This window comes from Rhinolophus sinicus, linkage group LG05 (genome assembly GCF_036562045.2).
Source record: "Rhinolophus sinicus isolate RSC01 linkage group LG05, ASM3656204v1, whole genome shotgun sequence".
NCBI lineage: Eukaryota > Metazoa > Chordata > Mammalia > Chiroptera > Rhinolophidae > Rhinolophus > Rhinolophus sinicus.
Genome location: NC_133755.1, coordinates 82155636 through 82179556, shown reverse-complemented (window position 1 = coordinate 82179556; position 23921 = coordinate 82155636). Strand labels below are relative to the sequence as shown.

At 39.4% G+C, this 23921-nt stretch overlaps 1 protein-coding gene across 3 annotated transcripts in view; it reads left to right on the top strand.

Annotated features, from left to right (window-relative positions):
- The first annotated feature begins 2343 nt into the window (after positions 1–2343).
- ILRUN (inflammation and lipid regulator with UBA-like and NBR1-like domains) overlaps positions 2344–23921 on the top strand; it is an 82711-nt gene continuing 61133 nt past the window's right edge. Inside the window, exon 1 of one of the 3 annotated variants that reach the window (XM_074332828.1) lies at positions 2344–2760. In XM_074332828.1, coding sequence (XP_074188929.1) covers positions 2603–2760 — 158 coding nt within the window. In that variant the 5' untranslated portion in view covers positions 2344–2602. The remainder of the gene's footprint in view (positions 2761–23921) is intronic. The other 2 variants (XM_074332830.1, XM_074332829.1) reach the window with 2 other exon arrangements.

Genomic DNA, 23921 nt, shown 5'->3' with positions numbered 1-23921 from the left:
TTAAAATACTTCCTAGAAATTCTATTGTCTAACGTCAAATCAGTACTTGTGTCAAAATTTGATTATTTTGTATGTGAGGCCAAATTGAACTCAAATTATAAATGGAATTGTAGCAAGATACAGTGGGTGGAGATCTAGATTGGGAGTTTGGAGACCCCTTACTAGCTGTGTAATCTTGGGTAAATCAATTCCCCTCCTCTTGGTTTCAACTTCATCTGTAAAATGGGGAGATTGGACTAGACAGCCTCCGTTCTTTTCAGCTCTAATATTGTGATTTTTATATTTCTGTGCCCCCATTCCATCATCCACAAGATTGGGGCAATATGTGCTCACCTCTGAGGGAAACTGAATTTTCCCTAATATTAGTGAAATATTCCAACATTGTGGCCACCACAAAATTAGGTCCTGGCAATGATCTAAGCTTCCACACAGATCTCAAGAGGCCCACGAACAGTTTCTTATAGAATGTTTATAACTACTGTACATTATGAGTTTGTAAGTATTATTACCTTATACTGTTAAAGGTGTCTGTCTCCCATAAGATACTCACGTTGGAGGGGGAAAATCACTAGCGAAAGGGCAGTCCCTTAACAGGAAAAGACAGAAGGCACATATTTTATATTTTAAGAGAGGACCAAAAAGTAGAAGAGGGGCCAGAGGAGGAAGTAATCCCTGCCCACTTATGTCACTGTCTAACCCTGTAGCCATCCTCTCATGTTTACGGTTACAAAGTATCGACTGGCAAATAATTCTCCAGGTAGTCCACCAAAAAAGCGGTTTATTCGGGAAAAGAAAAAGAAACAAAGCCACGAAAGAGTGTGTGAACACACACTTGCCAGCGGGTCCCCCAACCAGCCTCCCAGGTGGAAAAAGCCTCCAGACCAAAATAGCTTCCCCCTCTATTCGCATCCCTCCTCTAGAAGTTAACCCAAAGTTTAACAGGAAGTCAGGACTAGAGAGTTAACAAGGGGCCCAGCTCCATCCATAGTCCTCCCAGCTCTATGGTGAGGCGTTTTAAGATAATTTAATCAAAAGTTATCATTTCTCGAGTGTTTTTTCTGGAGCAGGCACGCTACTGAGCTCATACATTCTTACCTCATTTAATCCTCACAACAATCCTCGGTGTGCAAGGATTATGATTACAAATAATTGGCAGAACAGAATTTGAATCCCAAATGTGTGTGACCCCCAGAACCACGGCTTTTAAAGCCATCGTTTTACTAACCCTTATTTGGTAGGACAGGAGGTAGAATGCTTTCCTTTTCTAAAACCTCCTGGCACCCTCGCTGCTACCAGTCACTTATTCTAGTTCTGTCAGCTGTTGAAATTGCTCTGGAAAACATACTCCATTAGGAATTCGAAAGCTGGGTTCTAATTTTGCTGTCCTGTATTTTTAGACAAGGCATATAAGCTTTCTGGATCTCCTTATTTGTGAAACAGAGAGCTACTTGCAGGAAGGAGACCATTTCCTACTCATCTTTCCCCCCTTTGGATGTAGCAGAGTGTGGGGCAAATAGTGGTTTTTAAAAGTACTTCCTGAATGAAGTGCTGTTAAAAGTGGGTAGACAAGATGATCCCTACGCTTCCTTTCTCATTCTTCCTTCTTGAAATGGGGCCTTGACCAGGTAAGTGCCCCATATGTACAGTAACACTTTGCCTTCTATTTAAAAAACAGAACAAGGCAGGCCAAACCCTTGTGACTTAACCTTTGTTTTGAGAGGGTTGGCCTTGATGGAATGGGTGGCAGATTGTGTGCCGTGTTCGTCAGGACCTATGACTGACGTTTGTATCAAAGCCTCCTTTACTTCCCGGAGAACCAGCTACTACCGTTGCGTAAGAGAAACAGCACCGCTAAACTAGTAATCACTCCCGAGGAGTTTGGAACCGATGCTTTACAGCAGTATCCCTCCGGGAAAGCAGCTCTGGAAACTCAGACAAACAAGTCTTTTCGGCGCGAGGGGCAAACTCCTGGCTGGGAGCACTGGGTCCGGGGGTGCACTTTGGTACTTGACCTTGTCATGGTCCCTGCTCTTCTTGGACTTCAGTTTCTTCACCTGCAAAATGGTGGAGCCGTCCGGGACGAAGATCACCGAGATTCTCACCCAACCCGGAGCTTAACTCCGCCCCTTGAGGGTGAAGGCGGGGCGACAAGGTCAGGCGAGGAGTCAACCTCCCGCCGCCCCGCGGTGCCTTTCCGCCTTCTCACTTCCCGCCCCCTCGCTCCACCGCGGTGAGGTCACGCGGGAGACGTCACGGGGTTGTGACGCCACTGAGGGGCGGGCCTCTGGAAGAGGAAGGGGCGGGGCCTAGGCGGACGACGCGTGCGCAGTGGGCGCGGCGCGGGAGGAGGCGGAGGCGGCGGAGAAGCTAGAGGCGGCGGCGGAGGCGGCGGCGCTGGGGGGGGGTGGGAGGGGGGGAGCGCGAGAGTGAGTGAGTGGCTGAGTGAGTTTACCCCTATGAGGCGGTGAAAGGCCCGGGGCCTACCTCAGAGGAGCGGGGTCGCGGCGCCAGCTAGCAGCGGGCCCCCTCCCGGTCCCCGGGCCGGCGGCGCGGCGGCGGCTGGGTTGTGAGGAGGCGGGGAAGCGGGTGTCCGGCCCCAGCCATGGAGGGCATGGACGTGGACCTGGACCCCGAGCTGATGCAGAAGTTCAGCTGTCTGGGCACTACCGACAAGGACGTGCTCATCTCCGAGTTCCAGCGGCTGCTCGGCTTCCAGCTTAACCCGGCAGGCTGCGCCTTCTTCCTGGACATGACCAACTGGTGAGCCGGCCCCGCCGCGCCAGCGTTGGCAGCGGCCTCGGGGCCCCGAGGGGAAGGGAAGGGACACCCGAGCCCCGCGGCAGGGCGGGCACTGAAGTGCACCCCCTTCCGGAGCGGGGAGGGCCTGTGGGAGAGCCCCAGGGGCATGGGGAAATTTGGGGGCTGAGCAGGGCTCAAGAGGACGTACTAAGAGAGTTGGGGGCCACGGAAGGCAGGAGGGGCGGAAGAGAGATTGGGGGGGTCCTGAAGTTATGTGGAGTATTAGGGGCCGAGGAAGGTGGGAAGAGGGGATAAGACTTGAACATCGAGGCATAGGGGTGGAGCTGGGAGGAAGAGGGCGAAGAGTAAAAAGCACGGGAAATCTGAATTTGGGGAGTGGAGAAAAGCTGCGGGTGTGGAGTTAGGGGCTGAGGAAGACAGGAATGAGAGGAAACTCCGGGCGAGTATAAGGTGCTGTAGAGGAGCCAGGGGCGCGGGAAAGGCTTGGGCTTTAGAAGCTGAGAAGAACAGATTATATGTGTGTGTGTGTGTGTGTGTGTGTGTGTCCGTCCATCCATTCGAGGACAGATAGGGAAAAGGGAAGAATATTATGGGGGAGGACAAGTGAGGACGGTAAGAGACGACTTTTGGAAGAGTTGTGCCAGGGAGGGGTTGTAGTAGATGGGATAATGGAGGACGGGAAGTGTTAGACCTGGGACAGGGTCTGGGAAAAACAGGAAAATGAAGGAAAGGCGATTATCCTGGGGAAGGGAACTTTCTGAGGGAACTGGAACCCTCTGCTCCAAATGGAGAAGGGCTTATCGGAAAGAAAGCTGGGTTGGTAGAAGTTTGGGAAAATGGAGAACTTGACTTAGGCTGGGAACCGAGTATGTTTAGCTTGGAGTCGCCTTGTAGAGACTGAATTGTGGCAGAAGACCATGGCACTTAGACTAAAGGAGTGTTTGTCGGCTTCGGATGTAGCACTTGCTATTTTTGATAAGCAAGGCTTCCCCTTGTTCCTTGAGGAGAGGTTGTTGTCTTCACTCAGGGTGAGTGATAAAGTGAAAACGATCAGACTTCCATTGAAAGGATTTCAGGTAAAGGAACTCAACTGTCTTTGGCCAGAAAGCCATGGGATGAGTGCCCTTTGCTCTTTGTTGGGTGTTCAGTCCCCTGACATGTGGAATCTTGTTTCTCTTGGCATCACTTGTACAACCAGCCTCCCCTTTAGTTCATGTCTACTGAATGCCTCAGGCAGTGCCAGGAAGAGTCTGTAAGCCTGGTCTTTATCCCGTTCTCATCTAGCCCTGTCCTGAATGATGCTCATTTCACTAATGAAGCCCTGTAGCCGCGGCCCCACCAAAGGGGATGTGTGCATTTTGTTCCGTGCAGCATCATTGCTGGGTCCTATTATTTTATCTTTAAAGTTGATTGTTATGGCAAGAGAGAGGCTGAATTTCTAGATGTTTAGAAAACTCTTTGAGGCATTGAATGAAGGAGATGGTCTTTAGAATTAAAGAAGCATTTGTGATCCCAACGTATATCTTTCATGCCCAGGATGGTGTCAGGCAGGGACTACAACTTACAATAATTTTCTGAATACCAACCTATGGTGTTTATGTAGCGAGTGGCAGGGGATATTGAAAACATTAAGAGGTATTACACTGGTGAAACTTAGAAATAAAGCTATCTCTTGAGGCGGGTTGTTCTCTGGCCTGCCTTTTTTCCCACCCCCAGCTCTTTTTCTTCCTTGTTTACACTAGTTCAGCATAGGAAACTTGGCATATTGTCACTGCCAGTTTGGTAGGGGAGGATCATTATTTGTCCCCACCCCTTTGTGAGTTGTACCATTTCAAACCCTGCCCTAATACGTTTTTAGTTCTTTAGTCAGTATCTGTTAGTACAATGATTATGGCTACTGATCCAGTGTAATGAATTTTATATGCTTGAGGTGTGTGTGTTTAACACCTAAGAGTGTTTTTAGGTATTGTGAAAGTTGAGGCCCAATGTGGATAAGAAAAAAATAAAATAGTTGCGTTATAAAAATTGTACTTGAATTTTTTAATAAAAAAAATTATTAAGCTCAAAGACACAGCGTAGCAAATACTTTGATGAGATGTTATCTCTATAAAACAAGGTATGATACATTTCTGAACAAAGGAGAGTGCCATTAAAAACTGTGTTCTGGTTTTAAAGCAGTGAAAAGTCAATAGCTTCTTAGGAATCCAGGCGATTAAGTGATCACTCAGCTTTAAGCTACGTTGCCTTATTTTTTGGCTCTAGAAGTTGCATTCTTTGTTTTCTTTGATTATAAAATGAAAAATAATTTGTGAAATGAAAGCAGTAAACCTTGTTATTCTTTTCTAATGAAAGCAGTTAGCTCCATAATTCAGTATTGTATTTTGATTCCTATGTTGACCTGGCTATATTTGTCTTGTTCGATTTTTGTTTTAAACAAATACCCATCATAGTTAATAAAATCTAGTTAAAACAGATACATGCATGTATGCATACTAGATCAAAATATTTGTGTGTTAAGTAATTCTCTAGAGTCTAGAAATGTATTGTTTTTAAGTGTCATTTGATGTCTAACTTTGGAACCTATTGAGAGCCTAATACAGGTTTGCAAAATGTCTCTCAAATCCTGTGTTTAACCTGTTGAATTTAAGATGATTAACCTTCCTGTGACTTCACAAGTGTCTGCTTTGGGTTGTAATAAATAACCACCATTCAGTTGCCTGATGACTGTTAAAAAATAATGGGGTAAATTGAAAATCATTGTTTTAAAATGAAGGTTATGAGTCTTCTAAAATGAGTTGGAAAGACTATGTTTTTGTTTTCAAAAGTAAGAATTTTTTTGTTGTTGGTAACAAACAACTTTCTAAGAAGCTGTTGAAAAACTGATTAAATTGAATGTTACAGCCTTATATATTTTCTGTCCTGTAAACAGATTTTTTTTTCTTAGTCTTAGGTTGGGTATGCATTATGTAGATACTTCGTTATTTGTTTAATTTAGAACCAAGTATTATTTCAGTTTAAGCATTTTTATAGTGTTTCTACTTAAGCTGGCAGCCACGCTGCTAGAGACAGGTGAAATTGTCCCTGACAAAAGTAGTCAATTTTCAGTTCCGAAGTGAGTATGTAAAATGAATAAATGGTATGGTGAAGGAATCCAATATCCAAAGCCAAACTGAAATGACTTGTGGATTAGTATAACTTTCTGTAGATGGAATGTCTTACAGAGACACTATTGGGCTGTGAATATAGAACCTGGAATTCTAAAACTGGAAGCAGGTTTGAGATTCTGTAGTTCTTTCCAGTTTTTCTTGCAGAATTGACTATAACCCTTCCAAGATAGCTTATTCTTAGGTCCTCGAGGGCAGAGATTTGCATGATACCTTATTACAGTGTTTACTTTTCTAGTTAGAATTATGTCAAAACTGTCTCTCTTACTACTATTTAAGCTTTTTTTCATTTGCTTGTCCAGATGGAGAATATCTAATAAACACCATCCTTAAGAGGTCAGAAAACTTTTGTTCAAGTCACTGAAAATTTCAACCACTTAAAATTTAAACACATTCAATTTAATGGCTTCTCACCCTTTAATGTAGTCTAATAGGCATATATATTTTCAGGGGAAACAAACAGGATTCAAAAGTAGAGCTTACATATGATTTTTAAAATATTGTGGTAAAATAAACATAACAAAATTTACCATTTTAACCAATTTTTAAGTACAGTTCAGTGTTCCATAAAACTTTACATTTCTGGCCTTCAAAGTCATTTGTCTCTTATTTTTTTAAGGTGAGTTCTTTAGTATTTATGACAAGAGGCAAATACTTCTTCTAGATTTTTCGAGGACCCTAACTTAGGAGTTAGTACCGGGCTTATTTCTCAGTATAGGTATAAGTCAAATACCTTTCACTAGCATATAGACGACGTCAGTAGGCTACGAGGGCTTTGTAGTTTTGGTGTTGCAACAGCCTAGGCTGCCTGCAGGTATCTTCGGGAAGCAGTGTGTATGTTTTGGAACACAGCATGAGGGTGCCCATCATGGATGGGAAAAATATTTTTGTAAAACAACGTCCTATTGACTATGTCAGCGTTGTCAGAGGCACCCTACTGGAAAAAATCAAGGTATCACCACTACACAATGGGGTTGAAATCAATCTAGATGTGAAAATCACTTGTACCTCTTATCTGATCTCATAGTGCCTCCCCTGCCTGGTCTTAGTCCATTTCTCAGGACCTGCCACATGAGTTTCCGATTCACTCTCAAGGTTCTATGTATGAAGCTAGGAAAAGTCTCTTTATGACAGATAACACTTGATTGTAATACTGGTTTCCTTTAAAAATGTGTGCCAAGCAGCGGTGTTAGGAAGAGGGTAGGGAAGGGGTGTGTGACACTCGATGACAGTGTTGTGCTGTCTATTGCATTTTTAAGAATGTTGGGAGTTTTTGTTTTGGACATTCTTCTTTCCCACTTTTTTTGGTCTTTTTTGAGAAGCACACGCAAGTTGGGACTCTGGGTATAATACAAAATAGTTTACAAATAGAGCACACAGATTAATTTTAGTTTTAAAAGAACACAGTGGAAAAGTACATTGTTGTCCTGCAGGGAGTCTTTCTACTGTCCTATTGCATTGGGACTTGCATTTCTGATCAGAGATCGAGTCAGAACCAATCTCCATTACAGGTAGGGCCAGTGGAGGTGGTTTCTTTACCACCTGCCATCTTCCCACTCTCCCCGCAAAAAACAATGTGTCCAGCACATAATAGCAAAAACTATCAACCAGACAGTATTTAAACAAATGTATTTGGATACACCCCTAGCAGGCAGTGTAATACAAAAGCAGAACACAGTCCCATCACCGTTTGCTCTGTAATGGGAAAAGAGCACGCCTGAAATGATCAGACCAGTTTCAGGAGGAAATAGTCATGTGTTAATACTGAATTAAATGAGTAAAATTTCTGAATAGGTAGGAATGGACTGAATCGAACAGAACCAGTGATTGAAAGATTGAGTGCCTGTTATGGGCAGATTGCCTTCTTAGAAGTTTTGAAATGGTTGGGAGTTTTGAATTGATGGAAAAACAGTGTGTTATAGGTAGAATGTAGTGCTTCCTGAGTGAAACTACGAAGGAGCAGGTGGAGCAGGGCCGTCGAGAAAACTGGCTTGGCTTGAAAGTGGTTAATGGGATTAGGAGTGACGAGACATCGGGGTGATTTTTATTTTTGGTTTGGAATATTGTTGATTTGTAAAGAATTGAGGTGAAATTGGCGTAAAATTAGACCATGGTAAAAGTGAACAATTCAGTGGCAAAATATTGTGCAATTACCACCTCTGTCTAGCCAAAATATTTTTCATCACCCCAAAAGGAAACGGCACCCATTAAGCAGTTACTCCCCATTCCCCCACCCACCCACCCAAGCCCCTGCAACCACCAATCTGAATGTTTTCTCTATAGATGTACCTAATCAGGATATTTCATATAAATGGAACTAATGGAAGCACGTAACATTTTCCTTTTGTGTCTGGCTTCTTTCAAGCTCTATCCATGTTGTATAGCATGTATCAATAATTCATTCCTTTTTATTGGTGAACAGTATTCCAGTGTATGATTGTACCACAATTTGTCCATTCATTTGTTGGTGGACTTGGAGTCATTTCCAAACCTTTTTGCCTATTGTGTATAGTGCTGCTGTGCACACGTGTGTGCATGTATTTGTTTGAGTCCCTGCTTTCAGTTCTTTCGGATGTATACCTAGCAGTTGAATTGTTGGGTCGTATGGTAATTTTATGTTGAAGTTTTGAGGAAACACTAAAGTGTTTTCCACAGTGGCTGAATCATTTTACATCCCCCCTAATAATGTACAAGGGGGAATTTCTCCACACCCTTACCAACACTTATTTTCCTTTTTTAAATCGTGCCCTTTTTAAAATCATTCTAATGGGTATGAAATGGTACCTCATTATGAATTTGATTTGCATTTCTCAAATTATCAGTGATATTGAATGTCTTTTCACATGCTTGTTGGCCATTTGTATATCTTTGGAGAAATGTCTGTTCAAGTCCTTTGCCTGTTTTTAATTAGATTCTCTTTTTATTGTTCAGTAGGAAGAGTTCTCTATATATTCTGGATAATACGAGACTTTCATCAGATGTGTGATTTGCAGATATTTTCTCCCATTCTGTAGGTGTCCTTTCGTTTTCTTGATAATGTCCTTTGATGCACAATGTTTTTAATTTTGATGAGGTCCAATTTATCTGATTTTTTGTTTGGTTTTGCTTGTGCTTTTGGTGTCATGTCTAATAATCCATTGCCAACCTAAGGTCATGAAGATTTACCTCTGTTTTTTCCTAAGAGTTTTATGGTTTTAGTTCTTGTATTTAGGTCATTGATCCATGTGAGTTAATTTTTATCTATGGTGTGAGGTAGGAGTCCAGCTTCATTCTGTGGAGCTTAATTTTGATCATTATGCTCTAAGACTGGCTTCTTATACTTTATTGTCTTTGGCTATCACTAAAAATTGGTCCAGAAAAGTGTGCAAGATTTTCTGATGGGGAATAACTTACCGTGTTCCATTAGGCACCCAAAACTAAATGTGTTCAAAAGGTTAGTTTGTCCTTTTCCCCACCCCCAACCAGTTTTCCTGGTGTTTATAGTCCCAATGGTCTCCCAGACATTAGGCTTGAACTGAGTTATTTCCAACGCCCTCTTTCCTGGACACCCCAGATCATTTGCCAAACCCAATTCATTTCCACTCTGCAGTGTACCTCCCAACTGGTTCTTTTTTCCGTTCCTCCTGCCACCACTTTAGTTTGTAGATTATGTTACCATTCGAACAGAGTAGCGTAGGAGTGTCTCCAAGATGGTTTTCTACACCTGGCTTGCTTCCTTCCAGGCCATTTTGTGGCCATACCATTACCAGACCAGTCTTTCTAAATCACAGCCTGGATCTGGGCCCTTCTGTTTTCAGGAACCTTTACCAGTGCGTGTACCAGATAAAGAGCAGAGAGCTTTGGCTTGACATTCAGGGCAAAGATTGGTTCCAGCTTACCTGCCGCTACCTTTCTGGCGTGTCTTTCTGCTAGACAGCCCCGTTCAAAATGGTCTGCTGCTCATTTCCCACACATAGTTTTGCTTTCCCAATTTCAAACTTTTTTCTTCTGCTTAGAATGCTGTTCTTTCCTCTCTTTATGCTTCATGAAATCCTTTTTTTTTTTTAAATTAGGATACTGATCATTGTTTTAATAATGCTGTCTTTTCTGAACTCTACTCTTGCCTTTTAAGTAACATTCATCATACATGATACACAGCCTGGAGAGGACAGTGCCCCATAACAGCTTTAGTTTCTCCCTGAGCGCCTGATGCTGTGCTTTGGGTATATATAAAGTAAATACTTGTTGAAGTTATGCGTGAAGGTGGATGGGAGTACAGGCTTCATTTTTATGGAAATGTTGATCTCTGGTGCTGTTAGAAGGAACAAAGTCCTATAAACTAAGCTCCCTTTCAGGCTCTTTTTGTTTGTAGGTTTAATTTGAGCATGAGATTTAAATATTGCTCATTGTTCCTAAATGATTTGAAAGCAAATTAAAATTTAAGTAACAACAAGAATATTGTTTCTGGAAGCAGTTTGAGCCTTCTAAAGATTGGCCCTTATATACCTACCTTTCCAGGCATGTCCTTGTACTGAATATTCTTTTGTCATTCACTTTATGAGAGAATTTATTATTCAGAAAAATTAGGTACTATTTAGTTATTGAGATGTGAATGGAGAATAGCTTGTGTAAGCTCTCTAAAGTTCTCTTGGATCTTTGCCAGTGTGTTTCATTGAGGAAAAACTTTAAAGAGTAACATAAGCACATAGTAAGTTCAAGTAGTAGTTTAGAAGGTTCTAAGCAGAGGTTGCAAACTAAAATGCCTATAGGTGCCCGTGGGAACATGAACAATTGAAGTGTGTGTGAGCTGGAAAGCACTTGACTTTCATAAAGAGGATGCCTGATTCTTGCCTTAGGTCAAATGTTGCCATGCTTGAGTGGGGGTCCAATGCTTTTAGATTTTATTTTTTCCCAAGAGAAGCCAGAAATTTGGATTTTTATGGGAAATGTCCTGATTTTCAAATTTTGGCAATTACTGTGTTTACCTGAAAATAAGACCCAGCCGTACAATCATCTCTCATGCGTCTTTTGGAGCAAAAATTAATATAAGACCCGGTCTTTATAATATTATATAAGACCGGGTCTTATAGTAAAATAAGACCAGGTCTTATATTAATTTTTGCTCCAAAAGATGCATGAGAGATGACTGTCCGGCTAGGTCTTATTTTCAGGTAAACACGGTAATTCAAAATTTTTAAAGCACTGTGTGTGTCAAATAAAGCACATGTGTAGGTAAGAGGTTGTGGTCCTTGGGTCACTAATTTGTAGCATCTGGAATAAAAGTGCCAAGCAAAAGTCCTCTCTCCTTTCCAGATATTTTGTCTGTACCTTTCAGAAAATTCCTATGCCTATAGAATTCTACACACAGAAATAATTTTTCTATACATGTGTATCTGTATATATAAAATTATACATATAAATTTTAAAAATAACAATGGTATTGCAGTTTGACTGGTTGTTTTTCCTATTCAGAGTGGTGGGTACCGTGGCCCTTGTACCTCCTTTCGGCTTCGGTGGGAATGGAGTTTAGTTGTCAAAGTAGTTTGATAGACTGATCAGATAGATGTTTTTTAAATTATCAGTGCAGTGGTGGACTTTGGTCTCTTCAAATAAAGTAGAATTCCTTCACTGCATTAAGCAACAAGCTGTCATCTAGTAATTACATATAAGTATTAAAACTTTGTTTTGCTGTGTTAAGAGCAAAATGTGTTAAGTAAACTATCCACGTAGTAATGAGCTCACCTGAATTTACTTACCAGATATTGTCAGGAACACATTTCATAAGTCGAACTTTTTATGGACCCAAAATGCAACAAGACAAACTCACTGAAGAGATTTAACTCTTTTTAAATCACCTTGTGCAGATGAAACCAATACATTTTTCACTTGTTGGAAGGGTAATTAATTTTTAAGTGGTTTTCTAATGATTTGCCAAAGTTATTATGTCTTGGGAGGGGGAGCAGTTTATTCCAAACATGGAATTCAGCCCCACTGAATTTATTATGTACTGGGTCTTAAAAGACTCATTTTAAAAAATGGATGGTTGTGTTTTCTTACCATGTTTCATCCCTGGGCCTATACGTGTTTCTGAGGGTTCACACTTGAGTTACTATGCTTGATTTGAGGTCAGTGATTCACAGCCTATTATGGAGCAACAGCCTACTAATGATTGATTGAATGATACACGATGTCCTTCTAGAGTGCTTTCTGGTCAGCATTTATTTGCTAAAGTAAATTTTGCTTTTCAATTTTTTTAAATACTTTGATAACAGGCTTTGAAAGAGTGGAAATTACTGCTGATGAATGGACTTTGCATACAACTATAACTGGGAATGACTGCCTTTTACAGTTTTTAAAAATACCTGCAATAAGATTTATGTCATAATAAAACTGTCACAATAAAATAGTTAAGTTAACAAGTACCAATAAGCAAAAAGAAAACAAAAATAAGCCATACTCAGTGGTCCCAGAGAGAAACAATTTTAACCTTTTGATCTATATCTTTGTAATACTATAGTGTGTGTGTATACCTGTGTTTGCTTTGCAGAAGTGGCATATTTACTATATTCCAGGTAATGTTTTAAATGATTACATTTAATATATAATTTAATGTTCACAATAATTCTAGGAAGTAAATGCTATTATCCTTACTTTGCAGGAAAGGAAGAGGCTCAGCAAAGTTAAATAACTCACCTAAAGTCACATGGGTAATCAGTGGTAGAAGTAGGATTGAAATGGAAGCAGTCTGGGACCAGCACTGTGCTCCTCATTGCTGTGCTTCCCGCCCTGGTTCCTGGGGCTGCCATAACAGTACCACCAACTGGGTGGCTTGAGACAAATTTATTCTTACAGTTCTGGAAGCCAGAAATCCCAAATCAAGGCCTCAGCAGGGCCATGCTCCCTCTGAAGGTTCTAGGGAAGAATCCTTCCTGATCTCCTCGCCTCTGATGGCTCCTGGCATTTCTTGGTGTTCCTTGGCTTCATGATTTGTGCCTCAGTAGTCACATGGCCCTCGTCCTTGTGTGTGTCTCCAAATCTCCTCCTCCTTAGGACACCAGTCAGTTGGGTTTAGAGCCCAACCTAGCCCAGCCTGACCTCATCCTAACTAATTACATCTGTAAAGACTCTTTCTAAATAAGGGCATGTTTTGAGGTTTGGGCTGGGCATGAATCTTGGGGGACACTCTTCAATCAGTACAGGCACTATTTGTAGTCTGTTTTCACTTAACAATCTCTTATGACCATTTTTTCATTCTTAATAAATACGATTCTACACTTTTACTTTTAAAGGCTTCACAGTATTCTATTACACGGATATAGAGTAATTTAATAATCCCTTTTTGTTGGATATCTAGGTTGTTTTCAATTTTTTGTTAATATAAATCCAGTACTGAACACCCTTGTAGCTAAATCTTTGCTTGCATCATTAATTATTTCTTTAGGATTTAGTTCTAGAATTAGATTCACTCTGCCAAAGTGTCTCCTCTATAAAGGTGGACTAATTTTTATGACTGCCATTACTGTATGAGTGACTGTTTCTTTAATTCATCATCAGTGCAGCATATCATAATTTAAAAAATTGTTTTAGTTTGATAGGTAAAAATGTGATCTTGTTTTAATTTGTATTTTGTCATTTCTAATGAGTACTTTTACACACTAAATGACCGTTGTATTTCCCATACAAATTGACTCAATGTGGCCTCTGTCCATTTTTCCATAGGGAGCTTTGCCTTTTTGGAAAATGGAAATATGTTTTTTCCCTTTCACTGTAAAAGTAATAATACTGAATATAAAAAACAGCATATTCAGAAATATCGAAGGAAGGCAGAAGAGCCACTTGTAAATGCTCCTCAAAGCAGTGGCTATCAGTTTGTGTTCATACATGTGCATATATAGATATGTATATGCATGTTATTATATATTTTAAGTTAAAATATAATCATATAATACATACTGCTTTATAGCCTACTTTTCACTAAACATTATAGATACCTTTCCATGTCTGTTTTTATGGCTGTTAATAATTTCATTACCTGAGTGTGTTCTGTAACTTTTTTTTAATTGGTGAATGTTGGGGAACAGTGTGTTTTTTCAGCACCCATCAGTTCCAAGTCAAGTCGTTGTCCTTCGATCTAGTTGTGGACGCTGCAGCTCAGCTCCACGTCAGTCCCTGTTTTCAATCTTTAGTTGCAGGGGGCGCAGCCCACCATCCCATGTGGGAATTGAACCGGCAACTTTGTTAAAAGCTCCTGCCCTAACCAACTGACCCATCAGGCCGGCTGCTCCTTTGTAACTATTTAAGCAGACATTTATTGATTTTTGTTCTTCATGATTATATATCTGCTCACTTGCCTAATTATTTTCCTCTCTCTTTCTTGGTTGCCAGGTCAAAGGTCTGCCTTTTTGAAGGTTCTTGATAAACATTGCCAGGTTGTTTCCATGAAGGATGTACCAAGTAATAATGTTAACAGTTAGGCATAGAAAACCTGCTTTATGGGAATTATAATTTAAAATTTTTGCTGGGTAGATTTATCTGACACAGATAAAATGTGTTACCTGTTTTACTTTGCATTTCCTTGATGGCTGGTGAAGTCTTATGTTTTGTGGGTGTGTTTGTTGGCTATTTTTTATGGACTTATATTTTTTTTTTATTTTGGGAAAAAAAGTATAATGAACCCCATCATCTTGATTTCCCCATCATCTTGATGTCATAGTCATCAATATTTTGCACTTTTTCCCACCAGAAGAAAATTCCAGCTATGTGGTGACTACTTGTTTTGTCTTTTAAAATGTCAGAGGTATGATTTACGTATCATAAAATTCACCTATTTTAAGTGTCCGATTCAGAGATTTTTATAAACTTATGGATTTGTACAACCTTCATCACAAACCCGTTTTAGAACATTTGTATCACACTAGTAAGATCCCTCATGCCTGTTTGTGGTCAGTCCCCACATTCACCACCAGCCCCAGGCAACCACCATTCTGGTTTCTATCTCTGAGGATTTGCCTTTTCTGAATATTTCATATCAATGTAAACATCCAGTATGTGGCTCCCTCCCCGCAGCAGCATGTTTTCCCGGTGCATCTATGTTGCAGCCTGGATCATACGTAGAAATTCATTCTGTTTCACTGCTGAATAACAGTCTGCATACATTTAAAAATCATTGTCCTTAAAAAAATAATGATTCAAACAGTACCAAAGATTTTTCAATGAAAAGTAGGTAAGTATTTTTCCTATTCTAGACTTCCTGCCTGTTGCCAGAGGCTGTAACCGCCATAAGTCTCCTGTGTACCTTTCTGGATGTCATTCTGCGTAGTTTTAATACCAGAAAATGTCCTTGTTTTCTGGCATCTCTGTCAGTTTTAAAACTTATGGACAAGTTATATTTTGCACATATTTTTCCAGTTTCTTACTTGTGTTTTAATTTCTTAAAGTTTTATTTGGACATATAATCATAAAAATAATACATGTTTCTTGTGAAAAGTTGAGATAGTACCTGAATCCCTGTGTTTCTCTCCCTCATCCCCATCTCCTGAAGTGGCCGTTATTCTGTTCTGATTTCAGAGACGTTCTGCACCTTTGTCCTCGTGTGCTAATTAGAGGTTATCACTGTATTCTTCCACTCTCCATGTAAATTTAAGTCCCTCCTACAGTTTTTCTGAAAAAGAACTGTTTTCTGTACAGGTAGTTAAAAGTCCTGAAAGGAGTCCCTGGTTGGTGTCCTTAAGTCTTCAGCGTTAGGCCTTGCCGTGGGCCTCCCCTCCGCAATGCTTTCAAACAGATCTTGCTGTGTGTTTCAGAATGGACTTTAGGTCAGGCCACAATCATCCATCATTCACTTCACTTGTCAAGACTTTTTCTAACTGGGAGAGCATGATCTGTAGAGGTTGTATCCTATACCCCATACTTTAAAACACACACACACACACACACACACACACACACACACACAGAATTATACTATACATACTGTTCTCAGGTTAGCTTTTTCAACCTCACAATGTGCTATGGACCTCTCTCTCTCTCTCTCTTTTTTTATTTTTATGGATGCACAGTATTCTGTTGTAGCTGACCATATTTTATGTAACCACTTCCTTGTTGAGGGACAATTTCTAGGTATTTGCTTTTATAAAGCTACTCTGGTACAGGTAGGTGTCTTTAGACAGTCCTAGAAGTGAAATTGCTGGGGCTGGGTGTATGGGCAGTTTAAATTTTGATAGGTAATATCAAACTCGAAAAGTACTGTACCAATTTTCGTTTTTACTATCAGTGTGTAAGAGTGCTTGTTTTGCTGTATTATTATCACCGCAAGAATGATCTATGTTTTTATGTTGTTGCTGGTCTGATGGGTTAAAAATATATTCATGTTAATTTGTATTGCTTTAATTATGAATGAAGTTGGACTTCTTTCCGTATCTTTGTTGGCCATTTGTATTTTTCCCCCAGCTTTATCGAAGCCATTTGTATTTTTCTGTGACTTATTTGTCTGTTTTCCTTTCTACTCCTGTTGGATTCTTACTCTTTTTTTTATTGGTACGCTGTTTGCATATTAAGGAAATTAGCTTCTTATTAAATGCTTGCCTTTCCATCAGCTTGTCTTTTAACTTGGTGTATAATATTTTTAACTAGGTGGCACTTTTTTGGTGAATTTTTTTGTAAGTTAAATCCAGCAATCTTTTTCGTTTTGATTTCTGCTTTTGATTTCACGTGTAGAAATCCTTCCCCACCTAATTGTTACATAATTATTCATCTCTGTTTTTGTAAATTTTGTATTCACCTATGTAAATTATGATTATATAATTTACGCATAAGTCTTATAGAACACATTTATTTGGCAGTGTGGTTGGAGGTTGGTATCTAACTTGTTTTCCAGATGAGGAGTCAGTTTTTCCATCATTTATTGGGAAATGCACATTTCCCAATGATTTGATAGTGCTCTCTTTATCATGTATCAAATGCATATATAAAGATTTAGAGCTGTGCCTGGCACATGCTGGTTTCACTCACCCATCTTCCATTCTCCTGTTTTAATTATTTATAATTTGGTTAAGTCAGTTTTCAGTGTTTATGTTGTTTTAACTATTTAAATGTTTATTAAAAATATATTGAGCCATTAGTGTACTTGGATTCATTTTCCTTTTCTGCCCAATCTTTTGCTGGCCCCAGGATAATAATTGTCTTGGTATTTGGTTTTCTTAGTCTCTTACACATTTCTTAACTAAGTTATCCTCAAACTTCTTGCCAGTTATGAATCTCTTAATAGGTTCAGACACTTCAGGTGTCATCTCAGCGTCCATCATTTCTGTGAAGAAGACTCTTCCAGAGCGTTTGCCCTACTCTGATCTGGGCTGGTTATGCTCTAGGTCTGCTGCACAGCTCACACCCTGGACACACAGCTCACACTCTCCCCCTCTTTGTTGGAACTCCTGTTTTCTGGACCCCACTTTTTAAAACTTCCTGACTGTGCAGAGGAGATAAAATTTGAGACTTGTATTCTGAAACTGTATTTACTCTAATGGTTAGTTGATATCCCAGGTTTGGTTAGGTAGCAGTTTTAAAGTTGGAAATATTTTTTCCCCCCAGAATTTTGAAGCACTGCACCTTTGTCTCCTTCTTTTTGTTTTAAGTGGAAATGTTGAAATGTGATGCTGTTCTGATTCTTTGTTCCTTGAATAAATGCTGTTTTTTTTCCCTGTCTGGAAGCTTTTGGTAACTTGGTGGTGTCCCCAGTGTCCTTAAATTTGATGGAAATGCATTTTATTTTCATGCATTGTGCTCAGCTTTGGGGAGCCCCTTTTAGTCTGGAAACTGTCCTCTTGTTTTTGGAAAATTTCTTGAATTAATCCTTTGATTTACTCCCCTTCATTTCCTCTATTCACTTTTCTTAAAGCTCTTATTTTTAAGATACTGGACCTTCTCGTCTGATCCTCTGTTTTTTCTCTCTTTACCTTTTGACAAAATTTTTGCTCTGTTTTCTGGGAGATCTCTTCAGTGTTGCTTTCTTCAAATAGCATTTTGTTTGCTTGCTACAGTCTTTTTCTTTCATATTAGATGCTTTACCTTAAATATATGGTAGTTGTTTGCCACCTACACTCCTATTTTAAGAGTGGACACAAAAAGTGGATTGGAAGCTGGGAGCCTGACTGTAGGTCTGTTAACTGAGGTTTTAACAGCCCCACCCATTTCCTCCAGGGTGGGGCAGTCACCAGGCTCTGCAATTTTTAGACTATATTAGGGGATCTGGCCGAGGGCTGACTGTGGGGTTTAGGCAAATGCATACCCTCTCCTGTTTTTATCCATATCTTCACCTTCACTTGAAGGGTACCTGGTGCAGTTAATTCCTGAACCTTTTGGGGGATCCCCATTTTAAATGGGTTATTTCTGTACATGTTCCCGCTGCTGGTTAAGGAGGACTGAGCTTGCTCGGGTTGGCTAAGTCGTTTATCACTTGTCTGTCTACTTCCCAACTCCCCAAATATTTCCTCCTCACTTGTTCACTTTGTCCTTGTGAATTTTTGAATTTTTTTCCATTTGTTTTAGTCCATTTGGGCTGCTGTAACAAAAATACCATAGACCGTGTGGCTTATAAACGACGGAAGTTTATTTCTCACAGATCTGGAGGCTGGGAAGTCCAAAATCAAGGTGCCAGCTAATTTGATGTCTGGTGAGGGCCCGATTCCTGGTTCCTAGGTGGCCTACTTATCTCCGTAACCCCACGTGGTGGAAGGGTCGCGGGAACCCTCTCGGGTGTCTTTTCTAAGGACACTAATCCCACTGATGAGGGTTCCACACTCATGACCTAAGCACCACAAAGGCCCCACCTCTCAATACCTTGGGGGGCAGTTACGATTTCAACATACGAATTTTGGAGGGACACAGACATTCAGCCAATAGAACCATTTTAGGCGGGTTTTGGGAGAGAGCTGAGGCCAGTGCACGCAGTATTTAATTGGAAGCTAAAAGAAGGCATTGGATTTCCGTCTAAAATTTTTTATTCTGCCTTTGTATTCATACTATGACTTATGTGATTGTTTGGCTATGATATAGAATTTCAGTATGCCAGTTGAATAATTGATCAAGTTGTGATAATGTTATGTATACATACCTTTCTTTTGCCAAAATGGATCTGCTTTTATCTGACTGATAAAGAACAAATTATAAATGGTTGTCTCTGGCTGATGAGGTTATTGTTGGTTTTTATTTTCTTTTTTATACTTTAATTCTTTTTTACTCTTTGTTTTCTTTTTTACTCTTAATTCCTAAATTTTCTACAATGAATATGGATTACTTATGTAATTAGGAAAAAAATAATACCTAGGAAAAAATTGTTAATCATGTCTGTGGATAAAAATTGGCCTTTAGGTGCTCCTCTTTTATTTTATCCTAAATCTATCAGAGTTGTGCTACGTCCTTAACCTTTAGGTAATCTGCAACTAGAACCGCTTAATTTTGGGATGAGCGTGTTTTGCAGAGTTCATTCTAATCTGTCCCCCAATTTTTTATTTTGAAGAATTTCAAAACTGTAGAAGAGTTGAAAGACTAGTACAGTGGATGCTTGTGTAAGTGCCATTTTACCACTTTTGGTTTATTTTTAAAGCACCTTTGTTGAAGTATAATTTACATATCATAAATTAACCCATTTTAAATGGATAATTGAATGGTTTTTAGTCAGTTTACAGAGCTGAGCAACCATCCCTACCCTCAGGTTGTGTACTTTCATCACTCCAGTAAGATCTCTTTTTTGAAGATTAATCCCCATTCTCACCCCCAGCCTCAAGCAACCACTAATGTTTTTTCTGCCTCTAAATTGTTGCCCCTTCTCCTCCTTTTATTTCAATGGAATCATACAACATGTGGTCTTCTGTATCTGGCTTCTTTCATTTAGAATAATGTTTATGAGGCGCATCCATGTTTTAACATGTATCAGTGTTTTGTTCATTTTTATTGCTTAGCAGTATTCCATTGTATGTCTTTTTTACATTTTGTGTATCCATTTACCAGTTGATGGGTCTTGGGTTGTTTCTATTTTTTGGCTATTATGAATAAAAGTACTATGAACATTCTTTTGCAAGACCTTGTGTGCATGTTCGTTTTAATTTCTTTTGGGTAGATACCTAGGAATGGGTTGCTGTTTTGTGTGGTACATTTATGTTTATGTTTAAACTGCCAAACTCTTTTCTAAAGTAACTACCATTTTACATTGCCACCAGCAATGTATGAGAGTTCTCTCTGTGGAATTTATACATTTTTCCCTGAATCTGAGATGAGTTGCAGATATCAGGACATTTCACCCCTTAGCTCTTCAGCAAAGGGTGTCCTACATAAATGCAGTGTCATTGTCACCGCCCCCCCCAGGAGTTTAGCATGTAAACAATAGTATTGTCCAATAGACAGCCCATATTTAGATTTTCTATTTGTTCCCAGAATGCCCTTTATAACTTTTCCCTCCCCAAACCCAGCATCTTCTCAAGCATCTCATGTGACATTTGGTTGTCATGTCTCTTTAGTTGTCTTGAATCTAGCACAGCTCCCTCACCTGTGTCATTTGAATATTTTATGACATTGACATTTTTTGAGTCCAGGCCAGTTGTTCTTTAGAGTGTCCTATATTGTTGATTAGTCTGATTGTTTCCTCACAATTAGATTCAGGTTAAACTTTTTTTTTTTTTTTTTTTTACATAGATGGAATCATACAATATGTGGTCTGTGTGAAATAATACATAGATAATTCTGTGTTCCATTGTAGCACACATCAGGAGGCATATGCTGTTAGTTTATCCCATACTGAATTTGAGTATTTGGTTAACATAATGTCCACCTCTTTTTCTCTTTTGTAATTAATAAGTAATCTGTGAGAGACTGTGAGAATGTCCTTTTTCCCCCAGCAATATTTTTCCTGATATTTTTCAGTATCCATTAACCATCCTTTCCTGAGTCGTTTATTACATAAGTGGTTACAAAAAGGTGATATTTCTAATTCTGTTGTTCCTTCTTTATTAGTTGGCAGTCTCTTGTAAGGATATTGCTTATTTTAAAATGGAACTTACCAAATTATTGTCATGAAGGATTTTATGGTGAATGAAGCAAATTTTTGATTTTTTTTAGTATATCTTAATAGTGTGGACTTAAATGTATTTGCCTTACTCTGAAGGGAGGGAGAGCTTGATCTTTGGGAAGCTTGAAATACAGAATTTGGGATGTTGCCGCTTTTCGCTCTTTAGAGACCACTGTTTTTCAGGAAGAATCTGAAAAAGCTACAGAAAAGTGTTTTCTTAGTTTCTATGAATTTTTCTTTGTAAACCAAAGTGGATAGTATTTTTCCATGTTTCTTTGGATGGTTCTGTGATGTGTTTTTTTCTTTTGGTAGTAATTTAACTGGTGATAATTATGCAGTGTCATGCAAAGTAGCTGTTTTTAAAAAGCCTTTTCTTCTGTAATGTATAAGAAATGCCATCATTGGATGAGGTATCTAAACCTGACCGCTTGTCATCTGCCCAGCTGGGTGCCCAGAACAGGAAACCGTTAACAGAGTATGTAAGATGGTTTGCGAGTATCACAGGACTTCAAGAGGAAATCTTTAAATGTTGTCTTCCTTGTTTGTTCTCAGTGATTAGTTACTACTAAAAATGGCAACAATCTCTGACGTGTTTTACTATCACTTTATTAGTTTGTAAAAGAAAAAGGGGCCTCGTCTTGTTAGGTTTGTGAACTCTCATAAAATCTGCCTTTATCATATTTTTTCTCCAAGTTAAATCTAATTTAATTTAGTCCCCTAGCTGTGTGTGTAGCTTTTTTTTTTTTTTTTTTTAAGGAGGATGCAGCTCACAGTGGCCCATGTGGGGATCGAACTGGCAGCCTTGGTGTTATTAGCACTTCGCTCTAACCAACTGAACTGACCACCCAGTATGTAGCTTTTTAAAGGTACCTAACTCACATGTACCAGAGAGCAGCCAAATATAGCCCCAGAGGATTTGGAGATGGGTTGGCTGCAGAATGAGTAGAGTTGGCATTAATACCATGTGGCATTATTTGGTAGTGATAGTACATTGCTTTGGCCGTGTTCGGCATATTAAATAGAACTTGGCCAAGGCTTATTTACGTTTTTGTTCCTAGAAAAGAGAATAAGATTGATAACATAGGCCTTCAATTCTCTTGGATGTGTACCCTAGTATACGTTTTTGTAGGTGAAGTATGCTGAGGTGTACTTTTGTATTATCTCCAAAGATGGTATGGCCAGCACTGTTCTCTAGGGGAGATGAAACAAGGTGCTTTGAAGCGGGCCCTTGTGGCAGCCGTCAGGAAACCTCACAGTAAGACATAGCACAGGTATGGACCATTTTAACCAAAGGTGTACGTAAAAGGTACGTAGTGTTTCTTTTCAAAGCCCATGCTTTTTTCTCTATGTATTATAGGAACAACAGCTAGATTTACAAATGGAGTACTGCTTTACAACTTAGTTTTTTGGCACATTTTTCTTTTTTGAAAATCAAAACCAAAAGTTCCTAGTATTTTTTAGGAAAATAACACTCTGACTAGGCTGTCAGATAAGCTCCATTTGACCACTGCTGGCTTATGGTAAGTTCCCTGTTAGGTAAATACACTTTTGAAAACTGTGTTTAATTATAGGTTTACCAGATCATTTCATAACTGCTACTTTATGTCGCAAAGAAAGTTTCATGAATAGCAGTGAACCACAACGTTTTGTTTCTGAAGATAGCTTTGTCTGGATCACGTGTTCTGTTATTCGGGGACTTTGGGTTATCATACATTTTCATGTCTACTCTAGGCCAGTGTTTCTAGCATCTTCGAAAATTTCCGTTAGCACTGAACCTACTGATTGTCTACCTTATCAGGAGCTATCCGTGACAGTTAAATTTCAGGGCGGGCTGGCAAGAAAAATGGGAGTTATTTCCAAATATGCATCTTCAATGGATAATTGGGTTCTTGAAAGCAGAATTATGAAGGAAATGACTCATCAGAAAACAGCACCTTTTCAAATTGTAATCTTTCTTTAGTCTGCCTTTATATTCATAATTTTTTTCTTTTATGATGTACATTTTCTAATATTACAATAAAGTAGAAAAAATAATACAATTAATAGCCATTGTATTTTTTTGCTATTGTAATAAATGACCACAAAATTAGTAGTTTAAAAAATCACCAATTTCTTATTTTATAGGTAGGGCATTCAGAAGTCCAAAATGGGTCTTACTGGGTAAAATCTCTGCCACGCTGTGTTCTTGCTGAAGAATCCGTTTTCCGCCTTGTCCTGCTCCAGGGGCCACACGCGCTCCCGGGCTCATGGCCTCATTTCTCCGTCGGCAAAGCTGCGTGTTGTACAAGTCCTGCTCACGCTGCTGTCTCTCGGGTTCTCTCGTCCGCTCTTATGGAAGCAATTACATTGAGGTTACCTGCACAATCCAGTATCATTGCCCTCTTTTCAGGTCAGCTGGCAGATTCCCCTTTGCTATGTTACGTGACGTACGTACATGCTGCGGGCGCTGAGACATAGTTGGGATAATGACAGTGTTCTAAGACGTGCTGATGGTTTTACAATTTTTTACCAAATCATTGAACTATACAATTGAAACGGGTGAATTTTATACTATGTAAATTATACTTCAGTGAAGTCGTGTTTTTGTTTTGTTTTGTTTTGTTTTGTTTTGTTTTGTTTTAAACCTGAGTTGCTTTCCTGTGTTTTTAGGAGTAAGTCCAAATTTCTTAGTGAAGCATATCAGTCCCATCCTAATTAAATTCTTTAAAAGTTGTAAAATACGCATAACATAAAATTTACCATCTTAATCATTTTTAAGTGTGCAGTGTTAAGCATATTCACATTATTGTTCAGCCAATCGCCAGAACTTTTTCATCTTGCAAAACTGAAACTCTGTACCCATAAAACAACTCCCATTTCCCCTTTTTCTCAGCCCCTGTCAATCATCATTCTACTTTCTGTTTTCATGAATTCGATTAAGCTAGATACCTCTTATAAGTGAATCATACAGTATCTGTCTT